This window comes from Talpa occidentalis, unplaced genomic scaffold (genome assembly GCF_014898055.3).
Source record: "Talpa occidentalis isolate TD23 unplaced genomic scaffold, MPIMG_talOcc4v2.1 talOcc4.2, whole genome shotgun sequence".
In the NCBI taxonomy this organism is placed as follows: Eukaryota; Metazoa; Chordata; class Mammalia; order Eulipotyphla; family Talpidae; genus Talpa; species Talpa occidentalis.
The window spans coordinates 65782434-65800941 of NW_023602073.1; the positions used below are offsets into that span (position 1 = coordinate 65782434).

The 18508-nt window shown below is 40.0% G+C and overlaps 2 protein-coding genes across 4 annotated transcripts in view; both read left to right on the forward strand.

Annotated features, from left to right (window-relative positions):
• The window catches only part of SPATS1 (spermatogenesis associated serine rich 1), a 41145-nt gene extending 26925 nt beyond the window's left edge, over positions 1–14220 (forward strand). Inside the window, exons 8-10 of one of the 3 annotated variants that reach the window (XR_008553225.1) lie at positions 7933–8048; positions 13378–13513; positions 14183–14220. Coding sequence is in view for 2 of the 3 variants with exons in the window: in XM_054698833.1 (XP_054554808.1) it covers positions 7933–8080 (148 nt within the window). In the remaining variant the exon portion in view is untranslated. Of the gene's footprint in view, positions 1–7932; positions 8410–13377; positions 13514–14182 lie in introns of those variants that run through there. The other 2 variants (XM_037519824.2, XM_054698833.1) reach the window with 2 other exon arrangements.
• A 27-nt stretch (positions 14221–14247) lies between these two features.
• CDC5L (cell division cycle 5 like) overlaps positions 14248–18508 on the forward strand; it is a 42385-nt gene continuing 38124 nt past the window's right edge. The window contains exons 1-3 of the mRNA XM_037519822.2: positions 14248–14412; positions 16702–16805; positions 18168–18329. Coding sequence (XP_037375719.1) covers positions 14368–14412; positions 16702–16805; positions 18168–18329 — 311 coding nt within the window. The 5' untranslated portion in view covers positions 14248–14367. The remainder of the gene's footprint in view (positions 14413–16701; positions 16806–18167; positions 18330–18508) is intronic.

The window sequence follows — 18508 nt, forward strand, 5'->3', positions numbered from 1 at the left end:
TGTTGAGCCCTATTCTGAAACTCATTTATTTTCTCAAGTGGGGATCTGATTTAGAAAGAGTTATGTATTGGTATAAATAATTTCACTTTCTAACAAGCATTTTTGTGACTTCAGTGATACGAAAGTAGAAATTAGTTACAAGGTAGGTATAGAGGTAACATATCTCATCATAATAAAGACCATATATTACAAGCCCACAACTTACATCATACTCAATGGTGAAAAGCTGAAAGATTTTCCTGTAAGATCAGGAATAAGAAAAAGATACCTACACTTACCACTTTTATTTAACATAGTATTGGAAGTTGTAGCCAGAGAATTATATAAGAAAGAAATAAAAGGCATCCATAAGAGAAAAGAAGAAGGAAAATTGTCTATACTTGCAGATAATATCACATTATATATAGAATATCTTAAAGACCCCACCAAAAACTGTTAGACTAAACAAAAGAATAAAGAAAGAAAAAACCTGTTAGAATAGACAAATTCAGTAAAGTTGCAGGATACAAAACCAATATACCCAAATAAGTTGCATATCTATACACTAACAACAAACTATCAGAAAGAAATTAAAAAAAATACCATTTACAATAGCATCAAAAAGAATATAATTAGGAATAAATTTAATCCAGGTGAAAAATCTGTACACTTAAAGCTATAAAGCATAGATGACAAAAATTTGAGAAGACATAAGTAAGTGGAAAGATTCTGTGCTCATGGATTAGAAAAATTAATACTGTCAAAACATCTATGCTAGTCAAAGTGATCTTCAATGTAATCCTTGTCAAAGTTTCAATGGCTAAGTCCCAGCAAGATGGCAGAAGAGGGCCTCCCCGGTGGCGCAGCGGTTGAGCGCTGGGTTGCGAAGCTGCCCACAGCCTCTGCAACGCCGGTTCGATCCCCGGCTGCTCCCCGGCCACCAGCGGAGGGTCCCACATGGCGCGCAGACCTCTCCTGCCGCCTGCTGCTCCCCTCAGCAGTGTACTTCGGTCCTTCTGCCTGCTCTGCTCCCCGCTCTGGTGAATTCTCTCACCCTCCCTTGCTTCTGACTGTACCCAGTGCTTGTATAAACAAACAAACAAACAAACAAACAAACAAATAAAACATGCCTCTATAAAAAAAAAGATAAAAAAAAGATTAAAAAAAAAAAGATGGCAGAAGAGTAAGGACTCAAGGTTTACCTCCCCTCCACATACACACAAAATCACATATGGATAAAGAATGAAGAATGAGCCAAGGATCAATGTTTCTGCAAGGAAAAGTGACATGGCAAAGAGGCAAGAGCCCTAGAAGCAAATGGTTATAATAATAGTAAAAAAACAGACACAGTTATATTATATCAGATAAAAGAGGCTGCCAGTTAAAAAAGGTAGTAAGATAGATGGATGACCACTACATAATGGTTAAGAGTTTAATGCCACAAGAAGATATAACACTTATGAATATATATGCACAAGATGATGGAACATCAACATACATAGTAAAATTAATAGAACTAAAGAGTGATATTTACAATAAGACAATAACAGTAGGGAATTATTTTAAAATTTTATTTTGTATATTTTTTTACATCATTTTTCATTTTTGCACAATGTATGCATTTTTATCCTTGGCTAAAGTCCCCATACAATTCCCACCCCCCTTGTTTTGATCCTTCTCCCTTCTCCCCCGCACCGCCCATAATAGCAGGGAATTTTTAACATTCTACTTTCAACTATGGATAGATCAACAAGACAGAGAATAAGGAAACAATACCTTAAATGATTAACTAGATCAGATGGACCAAATATTCTAAATCTACCCCCAAATAGCAGAATTTATATTTTTCTCAAGTGCATATGGAATATTCTCAAGGAAAGAACATATGTTGGGACACAAATCAAGCATCAATGAACTGTGAAGATTAAAATAAACTGAGTACTTTTTCCAATCATAATGCTATAAAACTAGAGCCAACCACAAAAAATAAAACTGGTGGGTCTCCCTGGTGGCTCAGGGGTTAAAGTCTCAGCGCTATCAAGCTATCCTCAGCCACTGAGGCATGTGTTCAATCCCAGGCCAGGCAGCTACCCATGTGGCACAGCAGACCTCTCCTGTCTCACCTGCTGCTCCCCTCAGCAGTGCATCTCAGTGGATTTTCCTGTTCTGCTCCCCACTCTGTCTCTGGTGAATCCTCTCACTCCCTGCACCTCTGATCTACACCCCAGTTCTTGTATGCATCAATAAATAAAAATAAATCTTAAAAAAATAAAACTTCAGGTAAAACCTGAAGTGCATGAAGATCAAAAAACATGCTTCTTAATAATCACTGGCCAATGAGGAAATTAAAGCAGAAATTAAAAAAAATTGTTTTGGGATGCAGCAAAAGCACTACTAAGAGGGAAATTTATTGCAATGCAGGCCTACAGTGAGAAACAAAACCAATCTCAAACAATTATGAGAGATAAGTGGTGGCATTTGGGTGAACCTTGATAGTTATACTGAGTGAAGTATAACTGATTAATTATACTGACTGACTTTTGAAGTCAGTCAAAAAAGGATAGATTTCAGATTATTTCTCTCACCTGTGGAATATAAATACCCAAAAAACAATTATATGCGAACAATTACAAGGAATAAAACTTGAACTTGGCAAAAAGGATATAATGGTTACCAGAGGGAATAGGGGAATGGCGGGGGGAGTGATGAGGCAAATGGGGTATGGGCACGGGTGGTTTGGTGGAGGGAAAAAAATTCAAAAATCAGAAAAAAAAACCCCTATATAAGTATTGTGAAAAATGTAGGAGAATATCTTATTAAAAATAAACAGCTGCCTACATGCTAAAAATGAGGATCAATAACAAGGCAAGGATTTTCACTTTCACCACTTTTATTGATTTTAGTATTAGAGGTCTCAGCCAGAACAATTAGACAAGAAGAAATAAAAGGAATCTACATCAAAAAATGTGAAATTATCATTATTTGCAGATAACATGATAATATCTATAGATAACCCTAAAGACTCCACCAAAAAACCCCAAAAAACAACAAACTACTAGAAGAAATAAACAAGAAGCAGAAAGTGGCAGTCTACACGATTAATACATAAAAATCTGTTGTATCCTGTTTTGTAAATAATGAGCATCAAGAAAAATAACTTAAGAGAATAATGCCATTTGCAGTCACATCACTGAGAAAAGATATATATCTAAAATATTTTAAGAACGCATACAAATCAATAAAACAAAACCTAAACCAGTTAAATAAAAAGTGTACAGAGGACTTGATGATATTTTTTTCCAAACAAGACAATCAAATGGCCCAACAGGTGCATGAAAAAGGTGTTCAGCATCAATAACCATCAGGGAATGCAAACTCAAAACCTTGAAAGCTGACCTTAGACCCTAAACATCCAGGAGTGGAGTGGGAAGTAAAAGAGAAGGGGTGAGAACAGGCAGGTGGGGCGGTGGAGGGGTACAGGGAAGTGCGATGGACTATGGGACAGGACAATGGGTGCTTGGTGGTAGGAAAGCAGTGTCGACAACACTTGAGGGAAGAAATCCTATACTGTCAAAAAATTTGATGTAAAGCAATGGTTTTTCATTAAATAATAAATAGTAATAATAATAAAAAAAGAAAAAGAGATAAGAAGTATTGACAAGGATGTGGAGGAAAGGGAATCCTTTTGCACTTTGGTGGGAATGTAAGTGGGTGTGATCATTATGGAAAACAGTATGGAGTTTCTTAAAAAAATTAAAAATAGAATTACCATATGATCCAGCGATCCCATTTCTGGGTGTATATATACATTTAAAAAAAAAACTTTTTAAAAAAAGATTTTTATTTATTTATACAAGAACTGGGGTACAGGCCAGTGTCACGGGAGGGTGAGAGAATTCACCAGAGACAGAGCCGGGAGCAGAACAGGCAGAAGGACCGAAAACACTGCTGAGGGGAGTAGCGGGTGAGCCAGGAGAGGTCTGCTGTGCCATGTGGCTATCTCCCTGGCCGGCCGGGAATTGAATACGCGCTGCAGAGGTTGTGGACAACTTCACAGCGCTGCGCTCAACCCACTGCACTGCTGCACCACCGGGGAGACCCTGGCTATATATTCAAAGGAAATGAAAACAGGACCCCAAAGAATTTCTGTCCTCCCATGTTCATTGCAGAATTACTCATAATAACCAAGACATGGGAACAACTTAAGTGTCCATCAAAGAATAAATGAATAAAGAAGATGTGGTATGCATAGAAATATTATTCAGCTACTATCAAGAAGGATATCCTGATGTTTGCAACAACATGGATAGACCTTGAGAGCATTATGCTAAGTAAAATGAATCAGACAAACACAAATACTGTGTGATTATCACTTATATGTGGAGTCTAAAAAAGCTGAACTTACAGAAATAGAATAGAATGGTGGTTACCAGGAACTGGGGGTAGGAGAAAAGGGATGTTGGTCAGAAAACAAACTTGCAGTTATAACATAAATAAGTTCTGGGGAACTAATGCACAGCATGATGAATATAGTTATCAAGACTGTATTTGAAAGTTGCTAAGAGCAGATCGTAGTTCTCTTCAAAGCAAAGAAATGGTAATTACATGATGTGATATAGTACTAGATAATGCATCATTTTGCAATATATGTGTACTGAATGAACACAATGTACACATCAAATTTACACAATGTTATCATGTCGATAAAGCTGGAGGGAAAAACAGCAATTGTCCAAGTCTTGCCATCCCATACCACTGTTGTTACCTTTTGAATATTGCCTTTCACATGAAAATATGTTTTTACATGTATAAGTCATTTATCGTACCAATGAACCTCATTTGTTTTCTAAAGCTAGTAAGTTATTTTTTTAAAATAAGGATGGACTGTAATCAGTGTATTCTTTGATGCTGTAACCAGCAGAAGAATTTGAGGACCTTACGGCTCTCTCAGGGTTTTGACAATTAACTTGATGAATATTCTACTAACCAGTCAGGGCAGGAGACTATTGAAAGTTACTCTCTTTTGTGAGCTCTATATTAGTACATTTAATTTTTCTAGAAAATTATTCATTTGTTTTCAAATTAATTTGCATAGAAGTGTTCAAAATAGTCTTATTACTTCAAAATTTTCCTCTTCAATTGTTTTTTTGATTTCTTATTGTGTGAGTTTGTGCTTCATCCTCCTTTTTCTTGATTGAGTTAGGTAGTGGTTTGTCTAGTTGGTGCTCTTAAAGAACTTTTCTTTTACTGTTTTCTAAATCAAACTTTGCTTCCATCTTTATTATTTACTTCCTTCTGCTCATTTCACTTTCCTTTTGTTCTTTTCCTATTTTTTGATTTTATTTTTTGTTTTTTTTTTTCTTTTCTTTTTTGAATGGGATGTTTAATTTATTTTAAACTTGTTTAATTTTTCTTAATATCTGTGTTAAGGACTGTGAATGTTTCTTCTAACCACTGCTTTGCTTTTATATTATAAGTTTTGATATGTAGGTTATCCTATTTAAAAAAAATTCTGTAGTTTTAAAATATAAGCGATAAATTATGTAGTTTGTATTGGTGACTTTTGACTCAAAATTATGTAATAGAAAGATTTAAAATTCTTCCAGGTATAAGAGATCTTTGGTTATTTTGTAATCCAGTTTTACTTTTATCACCTTGTGATCAGAAAATATTGGCTTTATTATTTTCATCTTCTGGAAATTATCAAAGTTTTCCTTGTAACTTAATAGATCCTCAATTTAGGGACAGTTTCCACATGCATTTGAAAGTGTGTTCTATTTCACTAAGATGCAAAGTTAGATACATATCCAGAAGATTTATCTTATGGATTGTGCTGTTTCATCCCTATATTTCCTTATTCATTTTTATCTACTTGACCTAGCCTGGACGAGAGTAGGTGTGTTAAAGTGTCCAAATATTAGTGTTTCTATCTTCATTAGCATTATAAAAATATCTGTCTTTGCCTAATTTAATGGATTACAACTCTTCCATTGTTTTGTTTACATGTGACTAAAATATTTTTGCCCATTCTTCTGTTTTAAGACTTTTGAATCACATCTAGTTCTAAAATCTTTTAAACACAGAATTGGATTTTGCTTTGTGAACAAAATTTTTTTCTTTAATAGATGAATTAAGGCCATATGCAATTATTGATTTCACAGATACTTTATTTCAATTCTGTCATAATATTTTGTTAAACTTATTATGTTTTATATATTTAGCATGAATATTTTCTTTGATTGCTTCAACAAAAGTTAAAAAATTATTTCTTTTGATATTTAGGACTGCTGGTGTTTCTGTTCTACTGGTTCTTTATTATAAAATCTTTCTAACTGCTCTTCATCCCGCTTTTCTTACTTGGACTTCTATTCTTGGTTTGTCAGCTTTAAATGATACACCTTGACGCCCATCTTTTACTGATGCAGTAATCCTCCCCTCTGTTCTTGCAGGGACCTCCTGACCCCCAGCAGGTTTATCAGCCCATTTTCCCAGTCATGAAGCACCTCTCTGAGCTTGAGTTAAAAGAACAAACATTCTTTTTTAAAAAAGATTCATTTTATTCATTTATGCATACAAGAGCTGGGGTGTAGGCCAGAGGTGTGGAGGTAGGGGGGAGCAGATTCACCAGAGTGGGGAGTAGAACAGGCGATTGACTGAAATACACTGCTGAGGGGAGCAGTGGGCAATACAGGAGAGGTCTGCTGTGCCATGTGGGTAGCTCCCTGGCTGGGGATTGAACTTGTGTTGCAGTGGCTGCAGATAGCTACATAGTGCTGAGACTTAACCCCTTGCACCGCCAGGGAGGCCCCAGTACAAACATTCTTAATTGTCAAAAGATATAAGCATTCTCCATCTTTCTGCTCCAGCTCATCCCAGACATCACAGGAGTGCTGCAGGAGGTTAAGTTTGGTTTATTATTTGTTAACCTTAAAAGTTGTCGTTTAGCTGAGACCTGTCGGAGGCTGGTCCCCGGCACAGGAGTACTTACTTTCTGGTACCTCCTGGAAGACAGCCCAACTTATGTTCTTTCAAATCTCAACAGACCTGGCAGCTCTCCTGCCTGCCCGTGACTATGCAGGTGTTTCCTTTCACAAATCTTTTCCATTTGCAAAGCAGCAGCAGCAGCTCTCCTCCCTAGACTGCCTACTTCTGTCTATGCAGGTGGTTTTTTTCTTTCTTTTTACCTTTCTCCTTTTCCTAATAAACCCGGTTTTTTTTTAAATGTAAACAAACAAAACACAGAACAAAGCAAATCTCAACAGACCTGGGAAGACACAAGGTGTCTACATTAGTCAAGGTTCCAGCAGAAATAGAAAGCAATCTCAGTCCTCAATGGGGATTCTAAAGACAGGGACTGTTCGTAACGAAGGGACTGTTTACAGATGTGTGGACAGGCTGAGAACTCATGTGGGAGGGCAAAGCCCTAAGAGGTTCTTGACAGTGGGAAGCTGTTACCCACTCCTAGGTTTGAACAGCAAGAAGAGGGACATGATTCACAGAGGTGAGAGATGGAGAAGGGTCATTTAAAAGGAGTGGTGGCAAGGAGAATGTGGCCACAGTCAGAACTGGGGTACCTCAGGAGATAGGGTAGGAATGCAGGAGCTGGGTAGAAATATCATGGCCTCTCTTCCCACTTTTTTTATCTCCTGTTAATGTCTCCTATTAGCCAGATGGTGCTTACAAGTATGTGTTTGTGTGTGTGTTTTGGCGGGGGAGTCACAGTGATGCAAGCCACAGGGGTTAGCCTCCTGAACAGAGAAGGGCAGAGAAGGGTTCCAGGTCTGGCCCAGGGGCACATGGTGCCCAACTCACATGGTGTTTTATTTTTTCACACTGGTCTTCTATGTTGCAGGCATTTGTACTGGTGGAGGACATAGTACCCTGTCCACTGAAGGTGTTTGTATATTTCACATGAGACAAACTCAAACTTTAGGTGTTGTTTTCCTCCTACAGCTTGCCTTTCTGGGTGAAGGAGAAGGAGCAGAAGCTGCAGAATGAGATAAGAGAAGTTGCAGAGCTTGAAAATTGGCAAGCAGCTGCTCCCTTGATAAAGAGTTTATTCCCTCCTGGTGGGTTAAAGAACTGTCACAAAGTAACATAAAAGCTGAAGGCCAGCCTAGAGGAGCAGGCTGTTGAGAGGCTTCGCATGGGGAGGAGAAGTCCCAGAGTGGATTGTGTCTTTTTGCCCCATGGTGGTTCCTTGGGCAGATGCCAAAGTCATGGTATTGCCACCTGAATGTGCTGGTTGAGAACTACTAGTCTTGGAACACAACCTTTAACTCCGTGCCTCTATCCACAGGTTCTTTGGACATTTCAAGACAGTCCTGAACAGAAATAAGCCCACAAAGCATGCATGACTGTGCTTTGCAAAGCGTCTTCCAATCAATTGATTCTCTCAGTATGATGGTTCCAAATAAAATATTTGACTCTGATAAGGAATCACTGTAGTTTTACAGTTTTGACTTCATATTTTGAAAACTTTAAAACTTGGGCCTCCCTGGTGGCGCAAGGGGTTAAGTAAGATGCAACCTATGAAGCTATCCACAGCCACCGTAGCACAAGTTCGATCCCCAGCCAGGGAGCTACTGACATGGCCGCAGCAGATCTCTCCTGGCTCGCTGGCTGTTCCCCTCAGCAGTGTACTTCCGTTGATCTGCCTGTTCTGTTCCCCACTCTGTCTCTGGTGAGTCCTCTCACCCTCAACACCTCTGGCCTGTGCCCCAGTTCTTGCATGCATAAATAATTTTTTTTTTAAAAAAGAAAACTTAAAAAACTTAGGGAGAAATTGTGAGAACTGTATAATCAATAAATATATTCTTCACCTAGATTCTCTTTTTTTCACCTAGATTATATATTTGTTAACATTTGTCCAAATTTGTGCATGCTTTCTCCTATTACTACTCTTATTATTTTGCTGAACTATTTAGAGCTAGTGGCAGATACCATAATGATTTATTCCTACAGGCCTACATACTTTAGTATGTATCTCCTAAGGTCAAGGATATAATACATATTACAAATTCAGAGAATTTAATATTGATTGAATACTATTAGTATACAGTTCACATTCAGTGTTATTCTGTTAATTTTACTTTTTTTTTAAAGATTGATTTATTTATGCATATAAGAACTGGGCTATAGGCCAGAGATATGGGGATGGGGGTGAGAGGATTCACCAGAGACAGAGGAGGAGCAGAACAGGCAGACTGACTGAAATACACTGCTTAGGGGAGCAGCAGGCGAGACATGAGAGGTCTGCTGTGCCATGTGGGTCACCTCCCTGGCTGGGGATTGAACTCATGCTGCAGTAGTTGTGGACAGCTTCATAGTGCTGGCGCTTAACCACTTGCACCACCAGGGAAGCCCCTAATTTTACTTTTCTTAGGATGCACTCAAATCAACGGTAAAATGCAAACATTTTGTGAGCTCTCATTATTTTTGGTAAAATGATTCTTTTACTAATACCTTTTGAAATTTTCCCTACTATTCACTTGGTACATGTCAGAAAAAACATGAAGGCTGAATTTCTACCAGGTAATTAATACTACTGCCCTGTAATCCATTCCCCACTTTCGGACGGTCTTCACTGCCAAGCAGCGCGAATCTCACTGGGCACCAGTCACAAGTCTTAGGTTCTCTCATCAACCAGGCATAAAGAAGGAGGAACATTAAGGAGGAACAAAAGTCAACCCTAGACAGTCAAGCCATGACTCTCAGCAGTCAAACCAATGACTCAGCATTTTCAGATCCAATCTCCTCCACTAAAGAGACCCTACTGGTTGGCGAATGAGGGCTGCACAGTCTGGTCTCCCCAAAACTCCAAAGTGGAAAGATAGAATTAAGGCCTATGTTGAGACTCAAAGTGCCCAAGACATAAGATTTCTTTCCCTGTCAAAACACTAACTGCAGACCACAGCCTAAGCGAATGGAGCTGGCTCACAACACAGTACACGCTCACTAGCAGAGAACAGGTGGCTACTGCCAGCAACTATGCCCAGCCACTCCTTGGGTTAACACCAGCCTACCTCTCTACTAATTCTTTTGCCCAGGGGCCACAAGTTTCGCCTTTATCACAAAGAAAATCCAGAAGAGAAAACAAAAACCAAATACTTTAGAAAATGAAAACAAGAAATTTCTCTGGGTTTTCTCAAATACATTGACTTCCAGAAAGAAAATTTTTGTGTGCTTCTATTACATAAAATAGAAAAAAGACTACTGCAACTAGCTGAGTGGGTGGATAATGGAAGATACAATATAGAATTAAAAAAAGGTTCTGCAGGAATTTCAATATGGGATTATCTTATATAAGGCAAAGTGATAACCACTACACTATGGAAACCAGATGGGATTATCTTGGTAGAACAGGAAATTGCTTTCAGGAAGTACCATGGTGTTTTGGAGGGAAAGAGTCCTACTCAGTAAAGGTAATTATAAAAAAAAAAAAAACAAAGAAACCATAGTTTGAAAAGATCTGTATTTCTCTAGATTTCAAGGAGGTCTATATAATTCCTAGATGCTACTCAAAACCTGAGTAGATAGGATTTTAAAGAGAACTATTAAATGACTGAACTTATGGAGTCTCAGGGTCCCACTCCATTATCCCTTGGAAATCAGGACACCTTTCATTGGCATTGGAGTTCTCCATGGGCACATGTTAGAGGTGGGGCCTTACTCCATGGCATGCCTAACAGCTGGGAGATGAAGTGTTCCACTCCCAACTTTGGGTAGGGTGTCTGTGTGTACATGTGCATTTTGGGGAGACTAAGGCATACACAAAAGCCAAATGGGAAAACTGTTAGTGGTGATAGCGTGAGCATGGGTATGATTATCTGGCTGGAAATGTCTTCATTTTGGTTGGGCATAGTGTGGACTGGAGTCAAACTTGGGTTTCTCTTAAAAAGGGAGGACAAAATGGAAGCACAAGACATAATTATACTAAATCTTTTTGGTTGTTATTTTGAAATTCAAGTTTAACTGGGAGTTCTGTATTTCTTATTTGCCAAATATGGCAACTTATAGCAGCGGTGGTAAAGGAAGGTGGATTTGAGGTCTGTATAGGATGTAAAAGGGCATGAGTTGGATATGGGTGGATGGAAGGTATGGAGGGAGGAAAAACGGCAACAGGTAGATTGGTGACATCTCGCCCATATGGTATCTTGGTCTATCTAGAGAAGATACCTTCTCAGTGCACACTATAACACAGATTATGGCTTGGTGAACAGTGTGCAAAGTGATTTCAGCCCGTATGTCCCTTCGTGAAGTACACTTTTCACATGGCAGGCCTGTACTATTCATGGAAATAAGGAAGGCTGGAGAAATAGAGGTTTTCTTGGGGGAATTCAATTTTGGGAAGTTGAGTTTGAGGAACCTGTGGCACATATTGGTGGACTTGTCCAGGAGGTAGTTGGGCATAGACTACCCATATGCATATGGGTTCTAGTCTATGCATATGAAAAAAAAGCCTCCTGAGAGAAATGTAAATCCCAAGCAAGCCCGTGCCATACAGCTACAGGGTCTAGATAGAAGTGACCAGATTGGTAATTTTGAGTCCTCTTTGGGAGCATTTCCTCACCTCAGGGCATAGGCAACTCCCAAGAAACAATACCCATAAAGGGGAACTCCTGAGAAAAAATTACAAGCCAGGGCCTCCCAAAACATGAGTTCTCAAAACATGAGTATTTTGTAGCAGTTCCCAGTGGTTAAAGACACAGCGCAATCAAGCTATAGCTAGCCACTGCAGCACGAGTTTGATCCCTGGCTGGCCAGGGAGCTAACCCACATGGCACAGCAGACCTCTCCTGTCTTGCATGCTGCTCCCCTCAGCAGTGTATTTCAGTAGATCTGCCTGTTCTGCTCCCCTCTCTCTGGTGAATCCTCTCACCTTCCCCTTACCACCTCTGGCTCACACCCCAGTTCTTGTATGCATAAATAAATAAATCTTTAAAAAAACCCCTACAAACCAGTAGGTGAAACTCAAGTCAATTTAGATGATTAGCCATGGGTATTAAAAATATTATGAATTACTGGCATTGGGGTATATAGAGTTCCTGCTGGCTCCTTATTGCTGCTCTGCCAGAGACACTTGGCAGACCCTGGGGTGGAGATTGTCTCTCATGGGGTCCTGAGGTTAGGCTGGGAAGGCCAGCATGATATGGTAGAGGTGAATGGTCAATCCAGGCCACGCTGGAGGACAACCTCTGGTGTTTGTGGCTATGGGACTCCGGTTTTAGACATCCCCGAACTGGGATGATGTTGCATTTTTTGAAATCTGAACTGGGACATTCAGTCTGCATGTTCAGGGTGCCTATCGCTATAGGCAGGTTGTACAGGGGAGAAGAGGTGCAATTTACATCACAGACATAGACATGGTAGATCTAACTTTCTTTTATAAGAGTGTCCTGTTCTCAAAACATGAGTATTTTGTGGCAATTCCCAGCAGGTGGTGGTAGAGTATCTTAAAAAGAGGCACTTTTTTTCTAGTTGACAGGTAGATGACATTTGGGGTAGGGTAGTCCTGCGTGGGAGGGAGAAGTTGTCATTATGGGCTCTTGGAATGTAAGATTTGAAAGGACTCTTAAGGGAGGAATGGTCCAATTTCTGGATTTGTTAGGACTCTTGTTTATAAATAATAGCAACACAACTGGTAAAATTAAAAGGGGAAGTAATTATCAGAATGCAAGAACAGGGATGCAGCTGGGACTAAGGTGCAGAGAGGGAAGAGATGGAGACTGGTGGTCTGAAAGGAGTTGTGGCTTAGTCAGACCCACTGATTTCTCCATATGCTCCTTTCTATTTCTCTCAAAGCATTTGGAGCCCACTTTCTTAGTGTACATAGTACAAAATATGATGACAGGCAACTCCTGGTGGTCAAACATTAGAGATTCAGTGGCCAGCAGAGATACTGATTTTTTCTAGCTTCCAGTGTCAAAATTCCTATGAAACAGGCTTAATGGGCTCAGTTTTGATCCAATCAATGAAATGGTCTCTCTGTGTGTGTGTGAGTGAGACTGTACTCACAACAAGGTAGTAGATGTTGAGGGCAAGGTAGGCAGGAGGTAATGGTCATATGTCTTACAAAGGAACATTGCAAAGACAGGTTCATAGGCAGAAATGGTTGTCAAGGTCACACATCTGTTGACAGCAGAGGTAGGAGTTGACTTGATATACAGCCACGTATGTGTGTTCTTCATAATCCTACACTGCCTCCCCTCAACAGAAAACAGTGATTTTATTGATACAATGTCCCATTTCAGGGCAAAAGTAATTAATAAAAATCTAATCAGAAAATTATGTAACTCTTCCAGAAGAGGCAAAAGGAGAAATGAAGGAATACAAAGAGAAAGGCATTACATTCTCAGTGTTTTCCAGTCCACTAACTAAATATTTCATATCTTCCAGGTCTGGCACAAAGAGACCATCTAAATGATAAAGGAAAAAAAATGAGTAATCGAGAGGTGGAGTGGCAGATAGCCTGACAATTCCTTCCTCCTTGTTTCAGTTATGTTTCAATTAACTTGCCCTCAAAGTTTGTGAGGTAGGTATTGTTAGCTCTACTTTTCAGATAAGGATATTGAAATTGGGCAAGTTGATTATTGAGAGAGCTAAGATCTCAACCGGTTTAGTAACAGTGCCTATCAAGGGCAACTATTGTTGATTTAGTCTGAATAGCTACAAATGAAAAACGGACATTTCTGGGGGTTTCTGGGACAACCATTGATTCCCAGTTGCACTTCTTGTAATAATATCTGCCACTTTTTTGAGCAGTTCTGCTGTACCAAATACTGTACCAGGTTTATGCTCTCATTTTAGTCCTTAGGACAGTCCAATGAGTTTGGTACCATTGTTATCTCTATTTTACAGGATAGGGCACTGGTAAATAAGTCATAACTTTTCCCTGATCATTCTGTAAATATATCATTATTAAATGCCTAATAAGTGAGAAACGAGTAATTCAACAAAGCTCTTCTTGGACCGAAACTCTACAAGCATGACGTTCCCACTCTCTCCCACTGGGTGACGTCACGAGCAATCCCACCACTGCGTTCCCAGCCAAAGAAGTTACGGTCAATATCTCGCGAGAGCCGTGGTTTCCCCAACCTATCTGGACCTGCGCGAGGCGTCGGTCGCTTAGGCCGGAGTGGTTTGATGGTTTTCTGTCAGTGTTCCTAAGCAGACCTTTATCAAGACACTTACTTCCTTTCAGCGGTCCGAGTTCTCGCGAGACCTGCAACTACGCTCTCCGCCCCCCCCCCTTGCGCCTGCGCAGATTTCTTCAAAGCAGAAGGTCGCGCTTGGAGGAAGTGTCGGCTTTCGGTCCCGTGGCCGCAGCGCCGTTACTACTTCTCTGAACCTCCTCTCGGCCACTTGCCGAGACACCTTGCCGCCAGGATGCCTCGAATTATGATCAAGGGGGGCGTGTGGAGGAATACCGAGGTAAGTCCCCTTTTCCCGCCGTCCGCTGCCCTTCGCCCCCTCTGGTGGCTTTTGCGCACGCGCGCGGAGGGCGGCCAGGCCAGGGGATGCCCCTCGGGGTCTGCGTTGCGGGCCGTGCGGAGCGGACTCTCGGCCCTCCTGCTGTGTGCCGGGCCGGGGTTATGGGAGACCTCAAGGGCCGGGGCCGTGATTTAACCACTAGAGTACCTGCCAGACACTTGTTAAGCCCGCAGTGAACATTTGTTGAAATGAGGATTCTGAATGCGCCCCTAGCCCCCGTACAACCCTGGTGGAACTCTCAGTGTGGCGGGGGAGATGGGACTTCAGCGAGGCCCCCTCGGTCCTCAGCTCGGGAACCTTGCCTGTCTCTGAGACTCAAAAATAAAGAAGTGCCGGGGCCACAACTTTGTTTATTTATTGACTTGTTTGCAGAGGGGAAGCAGTTTGACTGCCAGGTTCGAAGAGGCCCCTCCCTTATGCCTGCATCCTGCTGGTTATCTCTTGTCAAGGTGTAACTTGTCTGTCCTCCCGATGGATTCCAAGGCCTGTCTCTTATCTTCCTGTCTTTTCGCCCCAGCCTGGAGAGAAGCCAGATAGGACAAACTGCTTACAGTATTCTTTTTGCTTCCAGAAGTGTAATGGATAATGCCAGGGCAGTAGAGAGTGTAAAAGAAATTTTAGTGCTGTTTGTGTTCAGAGTGTACTGACAGTTTTGGGGGCACCTGTCTCTTCATGCTCTGTGTCTTTTTCCATTGTGTACCTTCTTAGAATAGCCTCCTGCTTGGCCTTCTGACCAGCGTTCAAAGCTCAATTCAGAAACTCTTCTTGGGATTTTTGCCCATTCGCCCTGTAAAAATTAGTTGCATCCTCATTTGTTCCATGGCACTTAGTTCCACCATTGCTTATGGTGTGCCTTGTCCTTTTGCAAGCATGTGATTCTGGGTAAGCTTCGTAAACTTTCAGAGCCTTAATTTTCGCACTTTTCTAATGGGGATGACAGTGATGTCTACATCTCTAGAGAATTAAGTGAGGTAACACATTTGTAACACTTAGAATGGAGCCTGGCACATACTGGGCTTTCAGTAAATGCTAGTTGCTAAATATTTACTCCAGAAGATAGTTCTGTAAGCCTTCCAGATCTTTGTCTTCTTTGAACCGTGAAGTAGGTTGCTTGCTAAATGTTTGCCAGGTGACTGTGATGGGGTGGACAACTGCTGTATACTTAATTGAAGATGTGATTAAGTATAGCTGTACTGCAGGGAAGTTACAGATAAAATCAGTGGCAACTTTGTCTCACAGCTTGTATGGAGGGAACCAGGCTGTTTAAATTGGAGCACATATACTTCTAGGGGAGAGACAGATGTACAAATCAATAAACAGCAGGATTGCCATGTAATGTAATGGCCAAAGCCAAAGTCTTTTTTTCTCTCTATTGGGGGACTAGAGGAGGAAATAGGGTAGGGTGGAGTGGCCCATGACTCTTGTATGAGGCATATAGCTCAAGTCCAGTGTGGAAAAGACCTAAAAGTAAAATACCTCAAGTGCATTATCTCTTACTCTGTTATCTTTGGTGTCCGTGGCATAGTTTGCTGGGCTTCCATGGAATCAGAGAATTCCATGACCAGATGGATGTCCTGGTGAAATAGTATCTAAAGATTGGAGGGAGGTTGGAGGGAGAGCTGGCTGGTGAGGGGGGAGAGAAATACTTAAATGTTAGCTTAGACTTTAGGTGTGGATTTTTGATTCAGAGTGGGGGGGTTGTGGGCATGAAGAGGAAAATGTCGTTTGGAAATTGGAGCCAGGAAACCTGGGCTGCAGAATGGATTCACCAGAGCCTTGACTTGCTTCTTAAGGGTTGGGTGTGTCCTGTTGAATTTTCTAAGTACCAACACCTGAGAGAGAAGTATATGTTCAGGATATGTTTTTTGAATGAATGAATGGCTGAACTGTATTCTTTTGAAGAGAGGGGTAGCCACACATTGGAGAATATTTTTGCTAATTTCTATCAAGTAGAATTTCTTAGATCTGGCTGTACTCACTCCCAACTTATTGGGGTGTGTGTGTGTGTGTGTGTTAGGGTGGGCAGTATGTTCTTTTAATGGATGTTCTTCTTAGTTTCTTACATTTTGCTAGTTCTGGCTTACTGTTTAATAATTTTTGTACTTTAAAAAAAAATGTGTGTGTGTATGTCTCTCTTCTAGTAGCCCTATCAGAGGTACTGTAAATTCTGTGTTTTCTCACTTGGAGTTTTATGATTGAATATACTCTTTTTCTTTGACAATTTTTTAGGATGAAATTCTGAAAGCAGCGGTTATGAAATATGGGAAAAACCAATGGTCTAGGATTGCCTCACTTCTACACAGAAAATCAGCAAAGCAGTGCAAAGCCAGATGGTATGTGCTAGTTAATGAGTGGAAACCAGAAAATGACCTTAATTATGAGGAAAAATGTTATTTTTTTGACCCTCACCAAAGAAAGCAGGCATTGTGCTGTAACAGTTATAAATAGGAATTTAGATTTTGCACTTAGCTGTCATACGTTTCCTGTGTGGTCTTAGGCAAGCCATTTGTCTATGCTCTTCATCTGCTCCTGTTTTCTACTAATTAGAGATAATACTTGGTCCTAACTGATGGAGATTTGAGGCTCAAATGAGTTAATATGTTTGAGAGTGCTTTGTGAAGCACGAAATAAATCTACTTTAGGTACAGATGGGGCCCCTGCTTACAAATGGATTGTGTTCCAAAAGTTTCTAAGTTGGCTGTTGTAGAAGGTAAGTTTCTTAAAGAAATAATTGATAAATAATGGTTAGTTTTATACACTAGTATATAGCATTTGAGTTTCTTCACAATACAGTTGAAATACTGTATATCTACTACCTCAGAGTATATCATAAGCCAATACTACACCTGTGATGTCTCTTTAAATCACAGGATAGTGGATACATTAAGCTCTTTACTTGTTCTTGCCATGATTGATCTGGCAACAATCTTGATCCATGTGGCACTAGGAACATTATTTTGACTTGTACAAGAGTGATCTAATTTTCTAGGCACCTGAGTAGGGGAAAGAATCTTGAAGAGGAAGCTGGTCTTCAACCTGAAGAATTGGTTCTGATTTCTGCTTCTCTTGGTGTTGAGAAGCATGGGGTTCCTGCCCCCATGTGTGGTAGGGCTTGGATTTTGTTTGCCAGCTTCTCATCCAGCTAAGTAGACTGAATAGAAAAGGTGGGTTACGTAGGGAATTAAGGAAGACACGGTAACAGTAGTTTTACTTAAAAACATACCAGACGAAAACAGATGATATTGAAAAGCATTTAGTTAGTTAAAGTCAAATGCTTGAAGAAGCAAGCCATGTAGTTGTGAGAATCAAATCAAAGTATGAGAAAGTGCTATGAAAACTAGAAACACTATAAAAACGTGGTTGTATTGTCTTATTTCCAAAGAAATTGCAAAATCTCTAATAGTATAAAGTAAATGGAAGTAGTAGTTGAGAAGGAAGGCGTATATTTCAGCCAGATTACTTTTTTTTTAAGCATTGGTAACCTTGCATAATTAAAATACAGTCAAATTTGGTGACAGTAAGGAATATTGAATGGGTTACATTTAACCAAGGTGACTATTGTGCTTATAATTGAAAGATGAAAGTCAGCTTGCTTTTTTTTTTTTAAGTTATTAGAGCTTGGTGTATCTAATGTTTAAATAGGATATTCATGTTCGGCATCTGATTAATATATAAAATGGTATTTTTTTTAATAGGTATGAATGGCTGGATCCAAGCATTAAGAAGACAGAATGGTCCAGAGAAGAGGAGGAAAAACTCTTGCATTTGGCCAAATTGATGCCAACACAGTGGAGAACCATTGCTCCAATCATTGGAAGAACAGCTGCGCAGTGCTTGGAGCACTATGAATTTCTCTTGTAAGTGAATATAAAAAAGCATTATAAAAATGTGTATATCTTCTGAATGACACTGAGTAAACTTTTAGCAGTTTAAGCATTAAGTTACAGATCTTATTAAATTCAACGGAGCTAAAACTGACTGAATCATAATCCACATTTAAATGTTATTGATCAAAATTGGGCGTTGTTTGCTTTTA